At 33.1% G+C, this 20429-nt stretch overlaps 2 protein-coding genes across 3 annotated transcripts; both read left to right on the top strand.

Moving 5' to 3' along the window:
* Positions 1 to 4285: 4285 nt before the first annotated feature.
* LOC105142301 (beta-amyrin 28-oxidase-like) lies at positions 4286 to 18766 on the top strand. 2 transcript variants are annotated; one of them, XR_845536.1, is made up of 7 exons: positions 4286 to 4803; positions 5031 to 5163; positions 5471 to 5926; positions 6263 to 6450; positions 6559 to 6884; positions 14270 to 14302; positions 18763 to 18766. XR_845536.1 is itself a non-coding variant. In XM_011049867.1 (5 exons), exons 1-5 carry the CDS (start codon positions 4441 to 4443, stop codon positions 6853 to 6855), a joined length of 1437 nt encoding a protein of 478 aa, XP_011048169.1. In that variant the 5' UTR covers positions 4286 to 4440; the 3' UTR covers positions 6856 to 6991. The 2 variants fall into 2 exon arrangements, 1 of the variants encoding a protein (XP_011048169.1); XM_011049867.1 differs by lacking the exons at positions 14270 to 14302; positions 18763 to 18766 and having other exon boundaries at positions 6559 to 6991.
* On the top strand, positions 7634 to 16459 carry LOC105142354 (beta-amyrin 28-oxidase-like). Its single transcript, XM_011049945.1, has 8 exons — positions 7634 to 7756; positions 7866 to 7867; positions 7948 to 8091; positions 14011 to 14429; positions 15008 to 15463; positions 15655 to 15842; positions 15968 to 16030; positions 16289 to 16459. Exons 1-8 carry the CDS (start codon positions 7634 to 7636, stop codon positions 16409 to 16411), a joined length of 1518 nt encoding a protein of 505 aa, XP_011048247.1. The 3' UTR covers positions 16412 to 16459.
* Positions 18767 to 20429: the final 1663 nt, after the last annotated feature.

The raw sequence follows: 20429 nt of genomic DNA, 5'->3' as shown, positions 1-20429 counted from the left end.
TTGATTTGTTGACTAATTGTCGAATGGGTGACCACATCTTGACTTGGTGACAATTCTTATCTTTTTGTTTGAATAAAATATCATCGTTAATATCAGAATTTGAACAGACTTAATCCATAAAAGTTCTAGGAAATTGTCTTAGCTTTCCAAAAAAAAAAAAGATCATTTGGACTTTTAGAACTCAAGATATGGGATGAGCATTGAACAGTGTTTGAGCTGCAGGACAGATTCAAAATTTTTCGTTGTTGCTTAGATTTAGACTTCTAAACGGTAAAATTGAGTCTTGCATTCCTATAAATATTTTAGGAACATGTTTTAGCTTTCCATCCATATAGAGTAGACCCAAATCCAAGTTCTACAGTTCTGGATATGACCTAATAACTGAACAGTGTTCCAGTTTAGACCGAATTAGCATCTTTTTTATAAGCTTCACCCTCTCTTTATCTTCTTAATTTTAGTAGTTAAACTCATCAATCAATCATTTGATTTTTGTGATAGGCCTGCATTTAAGATGAATATTTACCATAAATCAAAGATATCTTATACTATCAGATTTGTTATTATAAAACATGCTTTAGTTAAATAGTTATTGATACTTCATGTCACGGGGTGTGAGCCGACGCGATGTTGTCTAGCAATGAGGGAGGCTTTTATCATGCCTTCTGTGTGAGATATGATGTGTTGAGAAGGTTTTATGAATTTAATCATAGAGTTATGATTAATGTTTAGGAGTCGCCACCTAGTATTATGGTCATTAGAAACATATGGTTTGTGAGAGTCTGAGTAAGAGATTGATTGTGTAAGGGGAAGACGCATCATTCTCAGTGCACCCTACCTAAGGTAAACTGCATTGTTGTTTGATTATTTTTTTCTAAGTCGGGTTTTTATTCGTTGGTCTTTTCTAAGGTTTAAGGCATATCTCTTTTCATGAGAGAGTTTCTACCTTATTGGGTAAAACCCTAACCGTTCTAAGGTCTGAATTTTAACATTGTATTTTTTAACATCTTGTATCTTTAATACCTGAGGGCGTACTTTATCATGTAATTTTACACCCCACAAATATTAAAGTTCACATCTGGATTCCAAAAAAAAAAGATTGGAAAAAGATTTTTGACATGTTGGCGAAATCCTAATGGATAATCATAAACTGGTTATAATATCCATTTTTAGATTTTTTTTAAACATGAAAAAGATGCAATTTTTTATGAAAAATATACTTGGAAAAATTTCAGGATTTGGTCGTATGCAACAAAATATTTTTTTTCTTTTTTGAAAATATTTTAATTTTTTTAAAAAAATATTTTGGAGAGAATAGAGTATTTTAATACTAGATTTATATTTTACAGTGTAAATATATAACCCAATATTATAAAAAAATGTTAGAAAAACATTTTTTGTAAATATATAACCCAATATTATAAAAAATTGTTAGAAAAACATTTTTGAAAATCATAATTTTTTTAAAGGATTTTTTTATTTTTTTATTTTTTGGTCCAGTAAAACTATGGGCGTGAATTATAATTCACGTTTACGCATGAATAGTTGAACAAGGAGACAAAGGCGAAACAAGGGAGGCAGACCACTTGGCATGGCGATGATGGCTGGCTAGCGGGGAGGATGACCTGTAGCTGGCGGTGGAAACGACAGTGGAGTTGGCTGGAGTTGGCTGGAGTGGCTGCAGCGGGAAGAGGAAGAAAAGGAAGAAATTTATAGAGAGGAGAGAGACATTTATGATGGCTTATTACAAACATAGTGGTGGCTAGCCGATGGTCTTGGCGACACATGGTGGTGCTGGTTTCTCAAGGCGAAGTTGGAGGAAGAGACGTTGACGATGGAGGAAGAAAGAAGAAGCAGAAGAAGAAAATCTGCAATGGGGAGAATGAGGAGAAGAAGGAGAGGAGAGAGATGTGGTGTCTATTCTACCACTGATAAAATGTCTGTTGGTGCAGGAGAAAGGTTTCTATGGTGGAGCTGATGGTGGGAAGACCGGTGGTGGTGGCCAAAGGCCATGGTGGAGAGAGAAAAAAGAGAGGACTGTACAGAAAAAAACTGGGGACAAGGATGGTTTTTTTCAATTTTTAGACCCGAGTTTCTCCTCCCTCAAGCTATAAAGTCCACCTTTATTTATAGGTGGTGGAAGAGGGCAATCTTGTCTACACTGGAAAAAAATTTCAGCCCTTGATTCAGTTGAGAAGGATCCCAACCATCGACTCAAAGTAGGTATTATGAGTTGCAAATTTGCAGACAAAAACTGACTGAGTTTAACCTCTTTAGGCTGTCACTAGAGATGATTTATTGTCATTTAGCTTGAATTGATCACATGGAGTTGTAGAGAAAGTGCAAAAGATCATTTTTATATAAGATTTGTTAAATTTGATGGATATTATGTACATTAAATACAACTGCAAAGTAGGTAACCTGACTAGCGTTTTCAAAGAAAAAAAAAAGAGAATTAACAGTGATGAGTTCTGTTTTTGGCCAAAATTCATTTCAGTCATTCCTCTTTCAATTGCTTTCAATTAAACCCTAATTGATCCTAAATTTTTTTATTTAATGCAATTAAGCCCCTAATTTCAATCAATTAACTTGGTAAAAATTAAATTTGGTCTCTTAAAATTCCAATCTTTCCAATTAAGCCAAAATTAGGCTCTCAAATTTAATTTTTCTGCAATTAAGCCCAAAATAAAATTAATTTGACCCATTTAAAGTATAATTAAGTCCTTGCACTTAATTAAATCCTTCAATTGGACCCGAATTAATTCTTAAACATAATTAAAATTTAATTTAGCCCTTGATTAAATCAAATTGGCTTATTGAAAATTTAGTTATGTCATTGGGCTTAATCTTTATGCAAATTCGTCCAATAATCATTCAATTTGACCTTGAATTTGCATTTTTCTCTATTTTTAGGCATAATGGGGTATAATTAGGCCTTGAATTTCCTCAAAAAATTACAGCTGGATTTTTTTCCTATTTTTCTAGCCCTCCTTGATCTGCTTTCTCCACATTGTCAGCCTTTATTTTATTTTTGATTTTTATTTTGAAAAAAAATTAATTTTTGGGGAATAACCCAGAATTGAGTTATGACACTTTAAGTGCAAAGTACTGATATAAAACCTTAATAAAAATGAGCTTTTAAATATTAATTAAGTAACAAACTTGGAAAAGAAGTAACCAAAGGGCAACAATCATTGTTTGAGCTTGAAATGTGTGAAACATTCATATATCCTAGTAGATGATATCCATGAAGCACATCTCTAACCTGTTCTTTCATGCCTATGAGACACATATCTTTTATGTTTTTGAAAGAGAAGTTGATGCGCCAAGAAATAGAAGAATGAAATATTATTCCAAGAACATAAGATATTAACAATAACTAAAGCATGTAGGGAAAGTACCATAGCTTTCCTTACAAAACACCGTGGATTGTTACAGTATCTCTCCCTACTTGGTTTTTTCCCCCTACTTGAACATATGGTTTTTTTTCCTTTTCCTTTTTTTTTGTTATGATTTTTTTTAAATTATTTTTGTCAATTTTTTTTTATTTTGTTTTTTATAAAGTTAGCATGATTTGCAGGTTTATCAACATAACTCAAGTTGCTCAATTGCCTTCGTTTTTGGATTTAGTGGGTTTTCTTTATTTTTATAGTCTATTTTTTCTCATATAGTTAAAAAAATAATTTTAGAGAAAAATTATGTTATTAAACTTTATAAAGTAACAAAAATTAAAGGATGTAGGAAACTATTGTTCACTTGACACTCATTATACTATGAATTACAATAATAATCCATAATATTGTGCTTTCTTTTTTCCTTTCCTTTTCCTTTTTTTTTTAATTTTTGTTATGATTTTTTTTTTAAATTTGTTGTTATCAATTTCATCTTTTAAAATTAAAATTATTAAAAATTTAACTTCATAATTTACTTATTTTTATTTTGCTTTTATATGAGGTTAATATGATTTATGAGTTTGTCAAGGTATTTCAAGTTGTTCTAATTTACGAATTTGGCTAATTATCTTTTTAATTGAACTTAATTTTTTTTTATATTTTATTTTTTCTTATATAATTAAAAAAATAATTTAAAATAATTATATTATTAAATTTTATAAAGTAATACAATTAAAAAACTATTTATACTCTTAATATTTTTTTTATATATTTTTTAAAAAATGAACCCGCAACAAACGAGTAATATTAGTTACATAACCAATCTTAGAATAGCCAACTTGAAACAGTTCTAAACACTTGAATTATTAATTATATATTGAGCCCAAATCTCCATACCACAAAACCCAACATGTTGACCAACCTTTCATCAGCTTTTGTTCATATCTTAAAGGTAAGACAGAAGAACCAAATCCAGACTTGTCTCCTTTTCCTGCTCAAGCCTCAGGGAGTGGCCAAGTTCACACATTACTACTGAATACTCTTCAAATCAATGCAAATTGCAATGTTTTCAAATTTGATTGGTATCTTTTTGCTAGTTTCACTTTATATCATCACCAAAACACTCAAAGAAAGGCTGATTCCGAATCCTCATCTTCCACCAGGTAGCCTAGGATGGCCTCTCATAGGTGAAACTTTAAACTACCTGGGAGCCTGTCTCGCAGGACGACCTGATTGGTTTCTAAGAGATAGGATGGAGAAACTTGATCCCCAGATTTTCAAGACTTCACTGTTTGGAGAAACAGTGGCTGTGTTTTGTGGACCAGCCGGGAACAAGTTCTTGTTCAGCAACGAGAACAAGCTAGTTAACCTTTGGTGGCCAAGATCGGTGAAGAAACTCTTAAAGTCAAGTCTGGTTAACGTAGCTGGTGATGAAGCAAAGAGGATAAGGAGTATACTCTTGACCTTCCTTAATCCAGATGCACTCAAGAAGTATATAGAGAGGATGGATTTGGTCACACAACACCATATCAGCAAACTCTGGGAAGGTATGTTACTAGATAATTTGTTGGAAAAGAAATCTGGAATCTGCTTTTTTCCGATGAATAACTTGCGGTGAAGAAACTCTTAAAGTCAAGTCTGGTTAACGTAGCTGGTGATGAAGCAAAGAGGATAAGGAGTATACTCTTGACCTTCCTTAATCCAGATGCACTCAAGAAGTATATAGAGAGGATGGATTTGGTCACACAACACCATATCAGCACACTCTGGGAAGGTATGCTACTAGATAATTTGTTGGAAAAGAAATCTTGAATCTGCTTTTTTCCGATGAATAACTTGATGCAGGTAACTTTTGTGTGAAATGAGAAGAAAAGGTGATAATAAGTTCAAGTTTTACAGATCAAAATTCTATAATATCTTTTGTTTGTTATTAACTGTTAAAAATTTTTAACCCTGAAAGAATTCCTGTCAGTTAAATGGCAATACCATCATAGATCTTGTCTTCAGTGATTTAATGTGTTCCTCGAAAAAATTAAGAATGTTGGATTGCATCATAATCCTAATTTTTTATGATCATGAAGGAAAAGAGGAGGTGAAAGTCCATCCAACTGTAAATTTATACACATTCGAGCTGTCTTGTCGCCTATTTATAAGCATCGATGACCCATTGCACATTTCAAAGCTTGCACATCAATTTGATGTTTTCCTCAAAGGAGTCATTCATTTCCCAATCAATATTCCCGGAACAAGATTTTACCGTGCTTCAAAAGCTGCTGTTGCAATCAAGGAAGAGCTTCGGTTGATTTCTAGACGAAGAAGGGCAGCATTGGACAAGAAGATGGCATCACCCACACAAGACCTTCTGTCACATTTGCTTGTGACTTCAGATGCAAGTGGAAAATTCCTGTCGGAGACAGAGATTGTTGACAACATACTGTTGTTGCTCTTTGCTAGTCATGACACTACAACATCAGTCATAACATGTGTCATGAAGTACCTTGCAGAATTGCCTGAAGTGTACCAAAAAGTTATGAGAGGTAGGGTACTACTCTTCTAGCTTATGGTTCTTTTCAAGTGAATGCTGCTACATTGATTGTAAGACCCTCCTAACTGATCCATCATATCCTGCATATCTTTAATCACAGCAGAAATGATCTCCTCCTTTCGTTAACCACATAATCTATGCCTCCCCCCATCTTTCTACTCTTACTAATAGCTAGCTTGAAGGAGGGTGTTGATCCTCTAAAACTATCGAAACACAGCATCTGCATTCAATTTCGGTTTAATGTTTTGTAATTCCTTGAAAATGTACTCAAACATGATACTGGCACCTTTTCCTTTTCTTTTCTAAATCCACAAGCTTTGGTTAACAGAGCAGATTGATATTGCAAAGTCTAAAGAACCAGGAGAGTTGCTGAAATGGGAGGATATACAGAAAATGCGATACTCATGGAACGTTGTCTCCGAAATTCTGAGGCTGATGCCACCTGTACGTGGTGCTTTCAGAGAGGCTATAGTTGATTTCACCTATGCAGGCTATACAATCCCAAAAGGATGGAAGGTACCCTCATCCATTCCCTCCCCTGTACTCACTCTTGTATCAATTTTACGCAGCAAGTTGTGTTAATTTTTGTCAGATTAATTTTTTGATTTGTGTTGTGTGTACTAGGTATATTGGAGTCCTATGACAACGAGTAAGGATCCGACTCTATTCCCAAATGCAGAACAGTTTGATGCTTCCAGGTATGATGGAGCTGGACCCGCCCCATATTCATATGTTCCATTCGGAGGGGGACCAAGGATTTGCCTTGGGAACGAATATGCTAGACCACAAATACTTGTGTTCCTGCATAACATTGTCAAGAGATTCAAATGGGATTTAATGATTCCTGATGAGAAAATTCCGTATGATCCCATGCCTGCACCATCCCAAGGTCTTCCGATACGTCTGCGGCCCTCAGCATAACATGTTCAGTTTCCAGCATCAGATTTCTCATATTCAATAAATCCAGAACTTAATTTCTTAAATAATAATTAAAGTCTTCAAATCCTGCTTCTTATGCATCTTCAAGGAAAATATGATCATCCAACATGGAATTTGGAAGTGAGGTAAAAATGATTGGGTTCTCGTGGTGTTAAAAAAAAAAAAAAGATTCCGACATAAATTTTTTTGTGATATTGGCTTGATGCTGATTTTGATAAAAAAAAAAAAATCATTTTATTGTTTACAAAAAACTCAAAATATAGATCAAAATTGAAAGGGAGGTGAAAATAAAGCTTTTCTTTTTACCCAACAATGTTCTGTCAATGCCTTTTTGGGAAGAAATGCCTTTTAGATTTTTTTCAAATTGTATTTTTTTTTCTTTTTAGCTTAAAAATTATATGTTTTGACTTAAATTTTTATTTTGTTCACATTTAAGTCTTTGGTTAGAGAAAACAGATAGAATTTAAAAAACAAAAAAGGAGAGAAAAAGCCATTGGTGGTCCTTGTTCTAGCAATAAAAAAACTCATTTTGGTGTTTTATTCAGCAAGATCAATTTTATTAAGTTATTTTTTCCTCTTTATCTTGCCAGAAAAAAGCAGCTCGGGGTTGAGAAAGAGAGCTTTTTTAGATTGGATTGTGTTTTCAGACCAAATTAGGGTATTTTGAGTTGAGAAATTGATTTATTGGCATTCCAAGAGCATAAACTAAATAGAAAAAAATAAAAATAAAAACACCTGTACGTGGGAAGATATTCAGAAGATGAGATACCCATGGAATGTGGTCTCTGAAGTTCTGAGGCTGATGCCACCTGTACGTGGGGCTTTCAGAGAGGCATTAACTGATTTCACCTACGCAGGTTATAGAATACCAAAAGGATGGAAGGTACGTAGGTGCCATCGCTCGCTCTCCTGCACTCTTACTCCTGGGCGAATTTTATGCAGCAATTAATGAACAAGTTGTGTAAACTGATGATTTTCTGTGCATGTACTAGCTGTACTGGACTCCTGCCTCAACAGCTAATTAAAGATCCAGCTTTATTCCCAAATGCACAAGGCTTTGTTGCTTCCAGGCAGGAAGGAGATGAATATGCTAGCTAGGCCACAAAGACTCGTGTTCCTGCATCACATTGTCAAGAGATTCAAATGTGATTTACTGATTCCTGATGAGAAAGTCCCGTATGATCCAAATGCCTGCCCCATGCATCCCAAGGTCTTCCAGTACTTCGACTTAAGCCGCACCAATCCAAAGCAAAACATGTTCAGCTAGGGCCTTTTATGTATTGCGTGCAGTACTGTTTCCATGCTCGCAGGCTTCAATTTACCAAGATTTTCAGATGTATATTAGTGTATGTTTCAGGCCTTAATTTTCTGTTTAATAGAAGTCACCAGCGAATCTTCAAGGAATTATTTGGTTCAGCTACAACTGCTTGCTTGCTTGCATTCATTTCGGGTAATTTGGGCTCAAATTGAACCCACTGGAATAGTTTACTTGAATGATGTCAAGTGAAAATGTTTATTTTATCAGGAAATTACTTAATATTAAATAATTACAAACAATTTTTTTATGGGAGAAAATAATTAAGAATAAATTATTTTGATTACAAGTACAGGATTTAGTTTGAAAACAAAATTATGTACAAGGACTGGTTTGATCAACTGTCAAAAGTAAAGGAACTGAGAATGCTTTACGTATGGAATAATTGAAAATCCTTGGCATGGGGCTAAAACATTATAAAAAAAAAAAAAACCCACACAAGCCAAGCCCTCAAAGAAAGATTGTTTCGAAACCCTCGTCTTCCACCAGGAAGTCCAGGATATTGGCCTCTCATCGGTGAAACTTCACGGTTTTTGCTCATAAATCTCACACCTGAGATCTTTGTAAATTATAGAATGAAGAAATATAATTCTCCTGTTTTCAAGACTTCACTGTTTGGGCTAATGATGAGGACAGGGTCCGTTAATTTACCCATTTTTGTGTTTGCGTGGTAAAAAATACAGTTTGGTAACACCAAACTATGTTTTATATTATAGAATTTATTAAAAAACTGATTTTTAATATAATTTTTATGAAGTAGTTTTTATATATTTTTTAATTAAGTTTTAGAAAACTTTGTTTGATTTTGTGTTTTAAAAATATTTTTTTTAAAATTTAAAATTAAATTTTTTTCTTTATTTTAAATTAATTTTTTTATATTTTTAGATTATTTTGATACCCTAATATTAAAAATAATTTTTAAAAAATAAAAAAATATTTTAATATATTTTAAATAAAAAATACTTTTAAAAAGTTACCCCAACTAAACATTTTATTAAGGTTTTTTACTACATATAAACTTTAATTATAATTTTTATTATACACATATCAAAATTTAACTAACTACAGATAACTATATATTTTTTTAAACTTATTTTCATATAATTTTAAAAATAACAGAATAATAACGAAGTGGCATATTCTTCGGTTCTGTCGTTTCACAAATGGAAAAGAAAATCTAAATAAAGACTCTGATTAAAGTCTGGTGGCGTCCTGTCAACTATCCAGTCTTTGAATGCAAAAGGCACAAAATATTTCTCCATGATGGTCGTGGCGGTCGCCGTGATGGGAAGCGATGGCGTTGGAGGAAGAGGAAGCAGATGGGCTGTTTGACGGGCGGCAGAGAATTTATCAGTGAAGGCGAAGTGCTTGACACATCGTGCCTAGCTAGGACCACTTGTATGCCCAGTCCATGTAAGAATGAATCTCCTATTGATTGTTACAGCAAAATCAAAGCTTGGAGCAGCACTCTATTGTGCTGTACTGAATTGGATGTTATCACAGGTGGAGGAGATGTTGCTACAAGTTCTAGAGAAACAAAACCACTGGAAAAAAACCTACACAGAAACTGATATAGAAAAGAAACAAAACCAATAAAAAAAGTCTCTACTTTCCTTTCATGTGTAATTCTTTTTCATTGGTTTGGTTTTCGAAGAACTTGCTCGATTCTAATCAAAAGACTAGTAAAGGACCCGGATAAATTAACATGTGTGTGTGGGTGTAGATCCCCAACAATAAAAGGATTGGAGAATCGCGTCTTAAATTCCTGTTAATGTTGATTTTGATCTGTGTTCTTGTAATAATTCTTACAATTTCATGTGAAATTGACACACGTGACAGCATGCAGTCTGAAGAGAATGAAAGAGATTTTAGGACAGTTATAATAGAGCACTTGAGGACCAAATTGAATGAAATTAAATACACATGACCTGTTTGAAATAAATCTAAGATTTGAGAGATCTAGGAAGAAAGATTATCCACAAAACAGTATTATATATGAATAACAAAATGCATGCAAGTGTCCAAAATTTGAGGGGATCGATCTCATGGGAGAATCAGAAAAACCACAGATACTATACTTCGGCGGAAACAGATTATCACTTCTGTGTCTGTCCGTATTACATTTGTTTTCTTATGATGGCCGGCTAGAAAGAAATGACATGGTATCTCAACTAATTAATCACGCTTAAATATTGGCTTATGACGCCAACGCAATTCTATTTTTATTATTATTATTAACGTGGTGGATGTTTAGAGCAGTCAAGAAATTGATATGATAATTAAAGACAGTGTTGAGTTCAAAATCAAGTAAGGACAGCAGTGCTAGGAATTAGAAAAGCAATTTGCAATGTTTTCAGTTCTTGATGATCATCCAATTCTTCTTGGAACTTCTGTCACCTTATTTTGTCATCAAAATATTCAAAGAAAGATTCTTTCCTAGTCCTCATCCAGTGCGACTTCTGCGGCGCCATTCTTCAGCATAACATGCTCAGCTAGGGCCTTTCATATATTTTGGTGTGTGTAGTACTGTTTACATGCTCGCAGGCCTCAATTTACCAAGATTTTCAGCAGACCGGTTGGTATATTTCAGGTGACCGGTTTGTCCTGAATGGTTTCCGTTAATCAGTTGAATTAAATTGATAAACCGGTTATCCTGATAATGAGGTTAGATAATTCTTTTTAGGCTCACTCAATTTAGGTAATGTTTGGAATTGATTGGCGGACCGATTCTAAGTATAGGATTATGATTCAATTTAGGTAATGTTTGGAATTGATTGGTAGACCGATTCTAGTATGCAATGACGTTATATTTTTAGAAGTATAGGATTATAAGTTATATCCTGGGTTAAGTATATTAAATAAATTGTATATTTTTTTTGAGTTATTTTTTAGTATTTTTTTTTGTATTCAAATAATTTTGATATTCTACTTATAGAATATCGGTAGGATTGCTTTGAATATTTGCTTTTGAGATACTTTTACTTTTAAATCAGGTGAGTGTATAATTTTTCATATGCTAGAATATTGGTATAAACACTTGAATTGTTAATATGAAATTCATCGTGTTTTTTTGTAATAAGTATTATTATTTATTCCTTGTTTATGATTAAGCATAACCATTCATTGAAACTGAATTTGTGATATGAACTATTATGTACTTATGAAATTATAACTCTTTATTTGATTGATTTTATGAGATGAGTCTTAAGATACGAGTCTGTCTGTCATGCTAGTTAAAATACTCATGCTAATATAATAGTGTTAGTCATTATGCACATCGTATCTGAAACTCTAGTTGGTCGAGAAAGTCACAAACCTATGTTTTAATCATCCCACAGTACATAGACTTATACTCATTGCATTTTGATTTTCTAATAAGCTTTACCTTATGATATTTTTATGATAGCTTATTTGAGAAACTTTACTATAAGAACCTAAAGTTATATTTGTATATATATATATATATATATATATATTTAAAAAATATATATATATATATATTTCATATTTTTGTATTAGCTCGTGAATATATATTAAATGTTATCTACTCACTGAGTTATTGAACTCATCCTCTTGTTATTTTTTTAGATTTATAGCTTGTTAATGGGTCGTTTTTGTTAGACCTTTAAAACCTGATCTTTTGCTGTAATTAATATTATTTAGTTATGTCTAGTTAGTGCTTCATAATTACAAAAATTTATACTAACTCTTGTATCAAGACAATCAAATTATATTATAAAGTTAATTTTGTTATAAGTGTTGCGTTGAAATCTAATTGAGTTATTTAAAAAATAAGTTATTGTATAAGTTTGGGTTCGTATTGATATGAAACCGTGGGTGGGGGAAATTACCTATGTGTTGCTTATGGATCTAGAAATCGATTCGTGACAATTAAAGTTAACATCTCACTTCCAATAAACTATTTAGTTCAGTTACAACTACTTGTGTTCATTTCTTGTAATTTTGGCTGAAGCCAACCCCATTACAAGCCGAGAAGATAACTGTTTTTTTTTTCATACGTAAGAGATTAAATAAGTTATTTCTCCTCTTTTTTGAATTAAAATACATTACAATTTAAGTCTAAGTTAACAATAGGGCCAAACACGTTCACTTTTTTTTATAAAAAAGAAAGAAAGAAGTATTGATCAAAATAGAAATAGTTTCTAAATAAATTGTTGAGTGCAAATAATTCTCGAACAAGATTGAAGATTTAATTAGATTTTTTGTTGACTAAAATCAAGTTTTCATATAACTAGGTGAAATAAATACATATGGCTATATAAGACGGAAGTTTGACTTAACATAAATTATAGAAAAACACAGTTTCACTTTAACTAAATTTAATTTTATTCGAATCCCAAATTTTTTACAGTGCATAACTACTAATTTCTACTTTAATAGTTTTTTGAAGGTCGGAAATTATTACTTTACCCTTGATAATATATATATGTGTATTTGTTTTCATATGATTCTTATATTAAACGACGCATGTGTTTGAAAATGCTTTTGATGTCACTTTTAACAAATTTCTTTGTTTTTTTTATTTTAAATTAAATTAAATTAAATATAATATAAGGTTCATATGAAAACAAATATATATATATATTTGTTTTCATATGAACCTTATATTATATTTAATTTAATTTAAAAGGTAAAAAACAATCAAATTTGTTAAAAGTCACATCAAAAGCATTTTCAAACACGTGTCGTTTAATAAGATACCCCATTGTGATTCCCTCAAATTTTAAACACGTCGTTTTTGTCTATATATATATGTGTATGTATGTATGTATGTATGTATGTACAAAAACAGACAAACACACGCGCTGTTGTTTTTGTTTTTGTCAAAAGAGAGAGAGAGAGAGCTGGTAAATTCATTACAACCAGTTTTTTTTACTAGGTTTTAACGAGTAAACCGACTGTTTACTTCTTTTTTTATTTTCTTTTGAACCCGATTCGATTCTAACCTCAAATTCATCGGCTCACAAATTTACCTGCCTAGCTAAGCTGGATTTTAAAAGCCTGGCTAGCAGCAAAATTTAGAAATCATGACATATTGGTCATTAAATTAAAGAAATGGGATTGGGTAGCTTCGAATACGAGCGTTAATTAATTAAGCTCCCAGTTAAGGATTAAGATCATCATTAAAACCATGGTTTTGAAACTAGCCCGGCCACAGGCTGACTCAAAATTTAGCTAATTTAGGATTAGAACTAGGTTGGGTTTTAAAAAAAATAATGCTAGTTAAAAACTTGAATAATATCATTAATTAACTCGATAACTCAGTCGATCTAACAAGACTTAATACAAACCCTGTTATAACTTGTTAATTAATTGAATATCATTTTAATTTATTAAAAAAATTAAAATTAACTTGATTTCATACCAATTGAAACCAGGTAAATAGCTTGTATGATAATAAATGTAGTATTAAGATGTCAAGTTGTTATTTTTTATAGTAAATGGGTTTATGGTGTCTTAATTTTAATTCAATGAAATTATTATTATTATTATTGGTTAAAAAAAAAAGGGATTAGTTGGCATGTATCGCCGGCACAAGTTAATTAATGTTGGAGCTGATTAATTAAGCTCCCACTTGCAATGACTGAAGTATACATTATAAACACAAGTTTCAGTAAAGGATTTTCAGTAAGGGATTAAGGATCATCGCAGAAACTAGCAAGCTAGCTCACATACTCATATACTACACTTGCTAGTAGATTAATTAATGCAATGTTTTCAAGTCCGGATCATGATAATAGTATGATTCTGGTTGCAACCCCTTGTCTTCTTCTACTATATTTTGTAATCAAAACACTCAGAGAGAGATTGTTTCCAGACCCTCAACTTCCACCAGGAAGTCTAGGATGGCCTCTCCTTGGTGAGACTTTACAGTTCTTGCCAACACGTCGCACACCAAAACCTGAGAGATTTGTAAGCGATAGAATGAAGAAATACAATCCTCAGGTTTTCAAGACTTCACTGTTTGGAGAAACAGTGGCTGTGTTTTGTGGACCAGCTGGGAACAAGTTCTTGTTCCACAATGAGAACAAGCTGGTCAATCTTTGGTGGCCAACTTCAGTGAAGAAGCTGATGAAATCAAGTTTGTCTAATGTAGTGGGCGACGACGCTAAGAGGATGAGGAAGATGCTCTTAACTTCCCTTGATCGAGATGCGCTCAAGAGGTACATAGACAGGATGGATTTGGTCGCACAAAACCATATTAGGACACACTGGGAAGGTATCAAGTCTGTTCTTTTTCTTATCTTGGTAAAGAAATCCTGTTTTTCCAATAAATTATTCCTGTTCAATTTAATGGGAGAAATGACTTGCTGCTGCACATGTTTTCTTTGAGATGCAATCCAAATAATAGAGACGATGATGTCTGATAATTAACATAGTATATTAATTTGAACTTCTATATGTATTTATATGTCTGATAATTAACATAGTATATTAATTTGCTACCTTCTATATATATTTATAATGCTATAATCATGTGTTAGAAGTTACCTTGTGCAGTCTTGAAATAAGTGGAAACAACACTAGAAAAACAAGAAACACAAGAATAGATAATTCTGACGGGGTTAAGCCTCTTTGTAGGCTTAACCCCGTCTTCATTGATTGCTGAATCCCCGCAAGACCATCCACATATTCCAATTATGGGATATCCGCATGCTACTGACTTATCAGGACCTCTTGGGTTTTCATGAAGTTTCAGCCATGTATGAATGGATGAATTTCTTCAGTCTTTTAACCAAGTTAAGAATTCTGGATTGTGTGATATTAATTGACAGTACTAATTCTTTTGACATGAAGGAAAAGAGGAGCTGAAACTGCATCCAACTATCAATTTATACACATTTGAGCTTTCTTGTCGCCTTTTTGCAAGCATTGATGACCCTACACACATTTCCAAGCTTGCACACCATTTTGACATCTTTCTCAAAGGAGTCATTCACTTTCCTATCTATGTACCTGGCACGCCATTTTACCGTGCTTCCAAAGCTGCTGATGCAATCAAGGAAGAGCTTCGGTTGATTGCTAGAAAAAGAAGAGAAGCTCTGGACAAAAAAATGGAATCGCACAGAAAAGATCTTCTGTCACATTTGCTTGTGACTACAGACGCAAGCGGAAAGTTACTATCCGAGTCCGAGATTGTTGACAACATGCTGATGTTGCTTTTTGCTAGTCATGACACTACTACATCAGCCATGACATGTGTAATGAAGTATCTTGCAGAATTGCCTGAAGTTTACCAAATGGTTTTGAGAGGTTAGTTGTTAACCTATCGTATAGCATATGATTGTTTTGCAGCAAATTGTATAACATGATTACGACAACTTAGAAACAACATAAGATTTATCTTGTTTCCACTTGATATACCCTACAGCCCTCACCCATTCTTGACCCGGGTTTACAGTATTTCTTGCAATAAATAATCTTTGATTGCCTTTGGTTAACAGAGCAGCTTGATATTGCTAAGTCTAAAGAAGCAGGAGAGTTGTTGAAATGGGAGGATATTCAGAGAATGAGATACTCATGGAGAGTGGTCTCCGAAGTTCTGAGGATGATACCGCCTATACGTGGTACTTTCAGAAAGGCATTGGTTGACTTCACCTATGCAGGTTATAAAATCCCAAAAGGATGGAAGGTAGGTACCATCACTCTCTCGTACTCTTAAACGAATTTTATGCAGCAATTGAACAAGCTGTCTAGTCTAAGTTTGGTTCAGATTGTTTAGATGAGAAAAATGATGTTTTGATGTGCGTGCCCTAGCTATACTGGAGTCCTGACTCGACAACTAAAGACCCAGCTTACTTCCCAAATCCAGAAGAGTTTGATCCTTCCAGGTATGAAGGAACGGGGCCTGCCCCGTATACCTTTGTTCCATTCGGAGGGGGTGGGAGGGTTTGCATAGGGAATGAATACTCTAGACCGCAAATACTCGTGTTCATGCATAACATCGTGAAGAGATTCAAATGGGATTTACTGATTCCTGATGAGAAAGTTGCATATGATCCCATGCCTGCACCCTCACATGGTCTTCCGATTCGTATTCAGCCGCATCAATCCACAGCCTAAGGTGTTGTTCCCTTTCATCTTGAGACAAATTTCGATATTGCCAATGATTTTGGCTGTAAAACAGTACTAGTTTCTCAGGCGTCCACAATCCAGTGTTGGTTACTTTGTTCTTGTATGTGCATATGCAAGTATTATTGATGTGGTTCTTCTATTCAGCGTGTAGAATCATCCTTCTATAGACATTTATTGAAAATCAATGGGATTTCCTTTCTTAATTATGAAAGTGATATAATATGAGAACAAAATGTGTTTTTTGTTAGGATTGTTCCCATTAATGTTCAATAATCATATAACATTTGTAGCCTACTCTAAAGAAGAGGGAAGCCATTATCAAAAAGCTATAATAGTAGGTGGATATTGTCAAACAAGTTTTACCAATCATTAACAAAATGGTGCAATCTGTATGCTGCTACCATTAGTGTCATAATTTATGGCTAAGTTGTCTCACTATTTTTGCCTATAAATACGCACCAAGAGAGCAGCATAATGAGAGAGAGTGTTAGGAGAATAAAAGAGAAGAGAAGAAGAGAGTGGTTGCAATGCATGACTGTTGCCATTGCAGCAACTGCAAGTGCAGCAATAGGAGCTGGGAGTTGACTTGAGTGGATGTGATTCTCCTCCTCCATGTATTTGTATTGTATCCTTTTTCTATTTCTAATAATATGACTTTCTCGTGGATAGAAGCGATTTGTCAAACCACTTTAAATACTGTGTCAGTGTACTTAGTCTTCAATAGATAACTATCAGAATATCATCAATTGGAATCCCTAACAATTGGTATCAAAGCATATAGTTTAAAGTGGTATTTGATTTTTGCTAAAAAATCAAAGAGCATATAGTTTAAAGTGGTATTTGATTTTAGCTAAAAAATCAAAGTTTTCAAAATTGTGTTTTGACCATACCACCGTGTAGAGAAGAAATAGATGAGCACACTTGTCATAACCTATTTTTGGATTATTCCCCAATTCACATTTTTTCTCTCTTAAAAAATAATAAAATACAAAAAAATAAAAAAAATATTATCAAAAAATATAAACAGTGAAAATATGATATCAGAGTGCCTTAAAAATGGTCAAAAATTAGTTAAGAAGGTTCAAAAATACAAAGATTAAAATTTGACAATATTTTATTGACTGATAAGAGTCGTGTTAATAAAGAAAATTCAATTTCAAGAAGAAAATCCAAAATCAGATGTTTATGGACTCATTTAAATTTTATTGAAGGTTTAATTGAATTTATAGAGGTTTTGATTAAAAGAAATATTAATTTTTGCATTAATTTGGACTTTAATTGGAAGAAATTAAAGTTCTAGGGTCAAATTATAATTTTTAAGAGTTAATTTGGGCAAACCAGGGGCTTAATGGCATAAATATTGAAGTTTGAAAGCCAATTAAGGACTTAATTGATGAAATCCGAAACAAAGGATCAAATTGGAAAAGACGTGTAAATAGAGGGGCTACAATTAAAACCGAATCAGGGGTCCAATTGAAAAAATTAAAAGATTATTAATCAATTAAGGGTCTAATTGCTTACATTCAAGATCAAGGACCAAAGTGAAAAGGACAACTAATTTCAGAGCCGTTGTTGGATTCTTGACACGGATATAATTGCATTGATTTTTATATTAAAAATTTCATTTAGGACTTGATCGAACAAATTACAAATTGAGGACCAATATGAACTTTAACATATTTTGTTGCCTTTCTTTTTAAAATGAAATGACACATTTTGTTCAAAACGGCGTTGTTTCATTCACTGTTCACAAAAAAAAAGGAAGCTTAGAACAATGTTGTTTTGAACGGCACCATATTTGTTCTTGATCCCTTGGATGCAAGAAGTAGGGGAAGATGAAGAAGATTTTTTTTCCTTGTTCCCCTGCCAACTCTCTCTCAAAAAGACACTGACAACCCACTTGCTTGCCACGTGGTGGGAGAATGGAGGGGACGTACCCATTAGGCGGTTCGGGGCGGTAGCACAGTGGCCACCCTATCCACCATCTTCCTCTCTTTTTGCTAATAAAAATAGGGGAAGGGAAGAGAGAGAGGAAAGAAAAAAAGAAGCGACACCATGAGAAAGAGAAAACAAAAGAGAGAAAGAGAAAAACAGAGATAGGAAAAAACAAGAGGAGGGAGAACAGTTTGAAGACAGAAAGGAAAAAGAGGAGAGAGAAAAAAAAAGAAAAAAAAGAGAGAGCAAAGAACAGGGGGGAAGAAGAAGAAGAAGAACCACCACCCCTACAGTCTCTACTGCCACCAGTGTTGCCGCCGCTCCAGGTAACTACGCCTCCCTCTTCCCTGTTTCTTATATCTCGCCTGCATTTGCATGCAGAACATGAATAAATCACATTCTGCAGCAAATACAGAGTTGGCTAGGTATTGTGCTCATGCACAGTAACCAGCTTAATTAGTGATGGGCTGGAAATCAGCCCAGCCCAAGAACCTTGGCTGAGTCCAACCCACAGTATATGGGTTGAGTTAAGCTCAACCTAGAATGGTTGAGCCAGGTCTGACCCTGTTTTTTTTAAAGAAAAACTTAAAAATATTTTTGGGAATTTTACAATTTTTTCCCGTAATTTTTATGTCATTTTAATTAATATCAAGCAATATTTTTATGTTATAAAAATACAAATCAAGTATTCAAATACCCAGTTTTTGTTAAAAATTCCAAAAAAAATAGAAAAAATAAAAAATATTTTTGTGCATACAGCCAAGTGTCTCAAAGCTAAAATTTCATATTGTTTTTCATACACCCATTTAAAAAAATAAAAAACAATGTCTTAACATTCATTTTGGCTTTAATAATCAGTTTATTAAGGTCAAGAGAACATTGACCAAAATGTTATTATTTGTCTCTTAGTATCCGGGGTATGACATTACACATAATATGTATTCTGAATATTTAATTTTTTTTTTTGAAATAATAGAATGATTAGGTTTTACCTCATTAATATAATAACCATCTTATTAAGGAGGGTTTGTTTTGAACCTTAAACAAACCAACAATTATAAACCACAACAGAACTTTAGATTTTAACAGACAACAAAACAATATAGTCTAACTCATGTAGGTATCGTAATTATAACAGACAACAAAACAATATAGTCTAACTTATGTAGGTATCGTAATTAGGGTGCTAATATCTTTTCTTTACACAACCAGTATCTATATCTGATCTATAAGACTAGGTAGGGTTCCTAGTTGTTGTTACTCAATTTTGAACCCCACATGCTAAATACGGTGTATATCTTTTTTGAACTGAGTGTAGGGGTTTAGCTCACATTCACTAGAAGATTGAAAAAAGTTGAGAAAGAATTTTTTTTTTTGAAACCTTGTTTGAGCAGTGTTTTTTTATCCTTTTCTTTTGCTACCAAAATCGTCAGGTATTTTTAAGTTGATCAGGAGTCTTTATAATTTTAATTCGTTCCTTCTTTATCTGGTCTTTGAGGTTGGATAAATCCATCAGAATTTGCACTAAAAAAAGGGTTCTACTGCTGTTGCAAATGTTTTGTTCCAACTTAGGCTCTGATTTTGACTCGGTTTCGTAAGATATCTGACCATCCTAGTTATATTCTATCACTCATGACATGTTGAAAAATTGACCTACACCTTTATTAGGTCCTAGGGATCATTATTCTTAGGGCAGATTTTCGGTCAGATTTGGATGCTCAGCATTGTCACATCAAAAACCTTCTTTACCAACTAGATTACTGCTAGATTCTATTCTCTAAAATAATTTTATCTCACTTCATCTCATTCATCAAAGTTGTATTTTTGGACATATAGATAATTTTGGGCTTTCGAATCGCTTGATTTCGATATCAGAAGCTCAAGATATTCCCGTTTGAATATCTAACAAGAAGTTAGAGAATTCTATCACGAGAAGGATACTGACCCGAGTTTGCACTAAAAAAACTCTATTTCCATCATAAATTTTATAATTTTTGTTCTTAGTTCATACTCTTAGTCATATTGGGACGCTTGACATTGTCAGTTTCTAAATTAGACTTAGAGATTCTTTTTGACCAACTACATTACTGCTAGATTTTGTTATTTAAAACGATTTTATCTCACTTTGACTCCTTCATCAAAGTTGTAGTATCAAATACATAGATGAATTTGGGCTTTTAAATTGCTTAATTTTGATATCAGAAGCTCA

This window comes from Populus euphratica, unplaced genomic scaffold, assembly GCF_000495115.2.
Source record: "Populus euphratica unplaced genomic scaffold, PopEup_1.0 scaffold140.1, whole genome shotgun sequence".
In the NCBI taxonomy this organism is placed as follows: Eukaryota; Viridiplantae; Streptophyta; class Magnoliopsida; order Malpighiales; family Salicaceae; genus Populus; species Populus euphratica.
The sequence above is the reverse complement of the archived record's forward strand: the minus strand, read 5'-3'. Positions and strand labels throughout refer to the sequence as shown.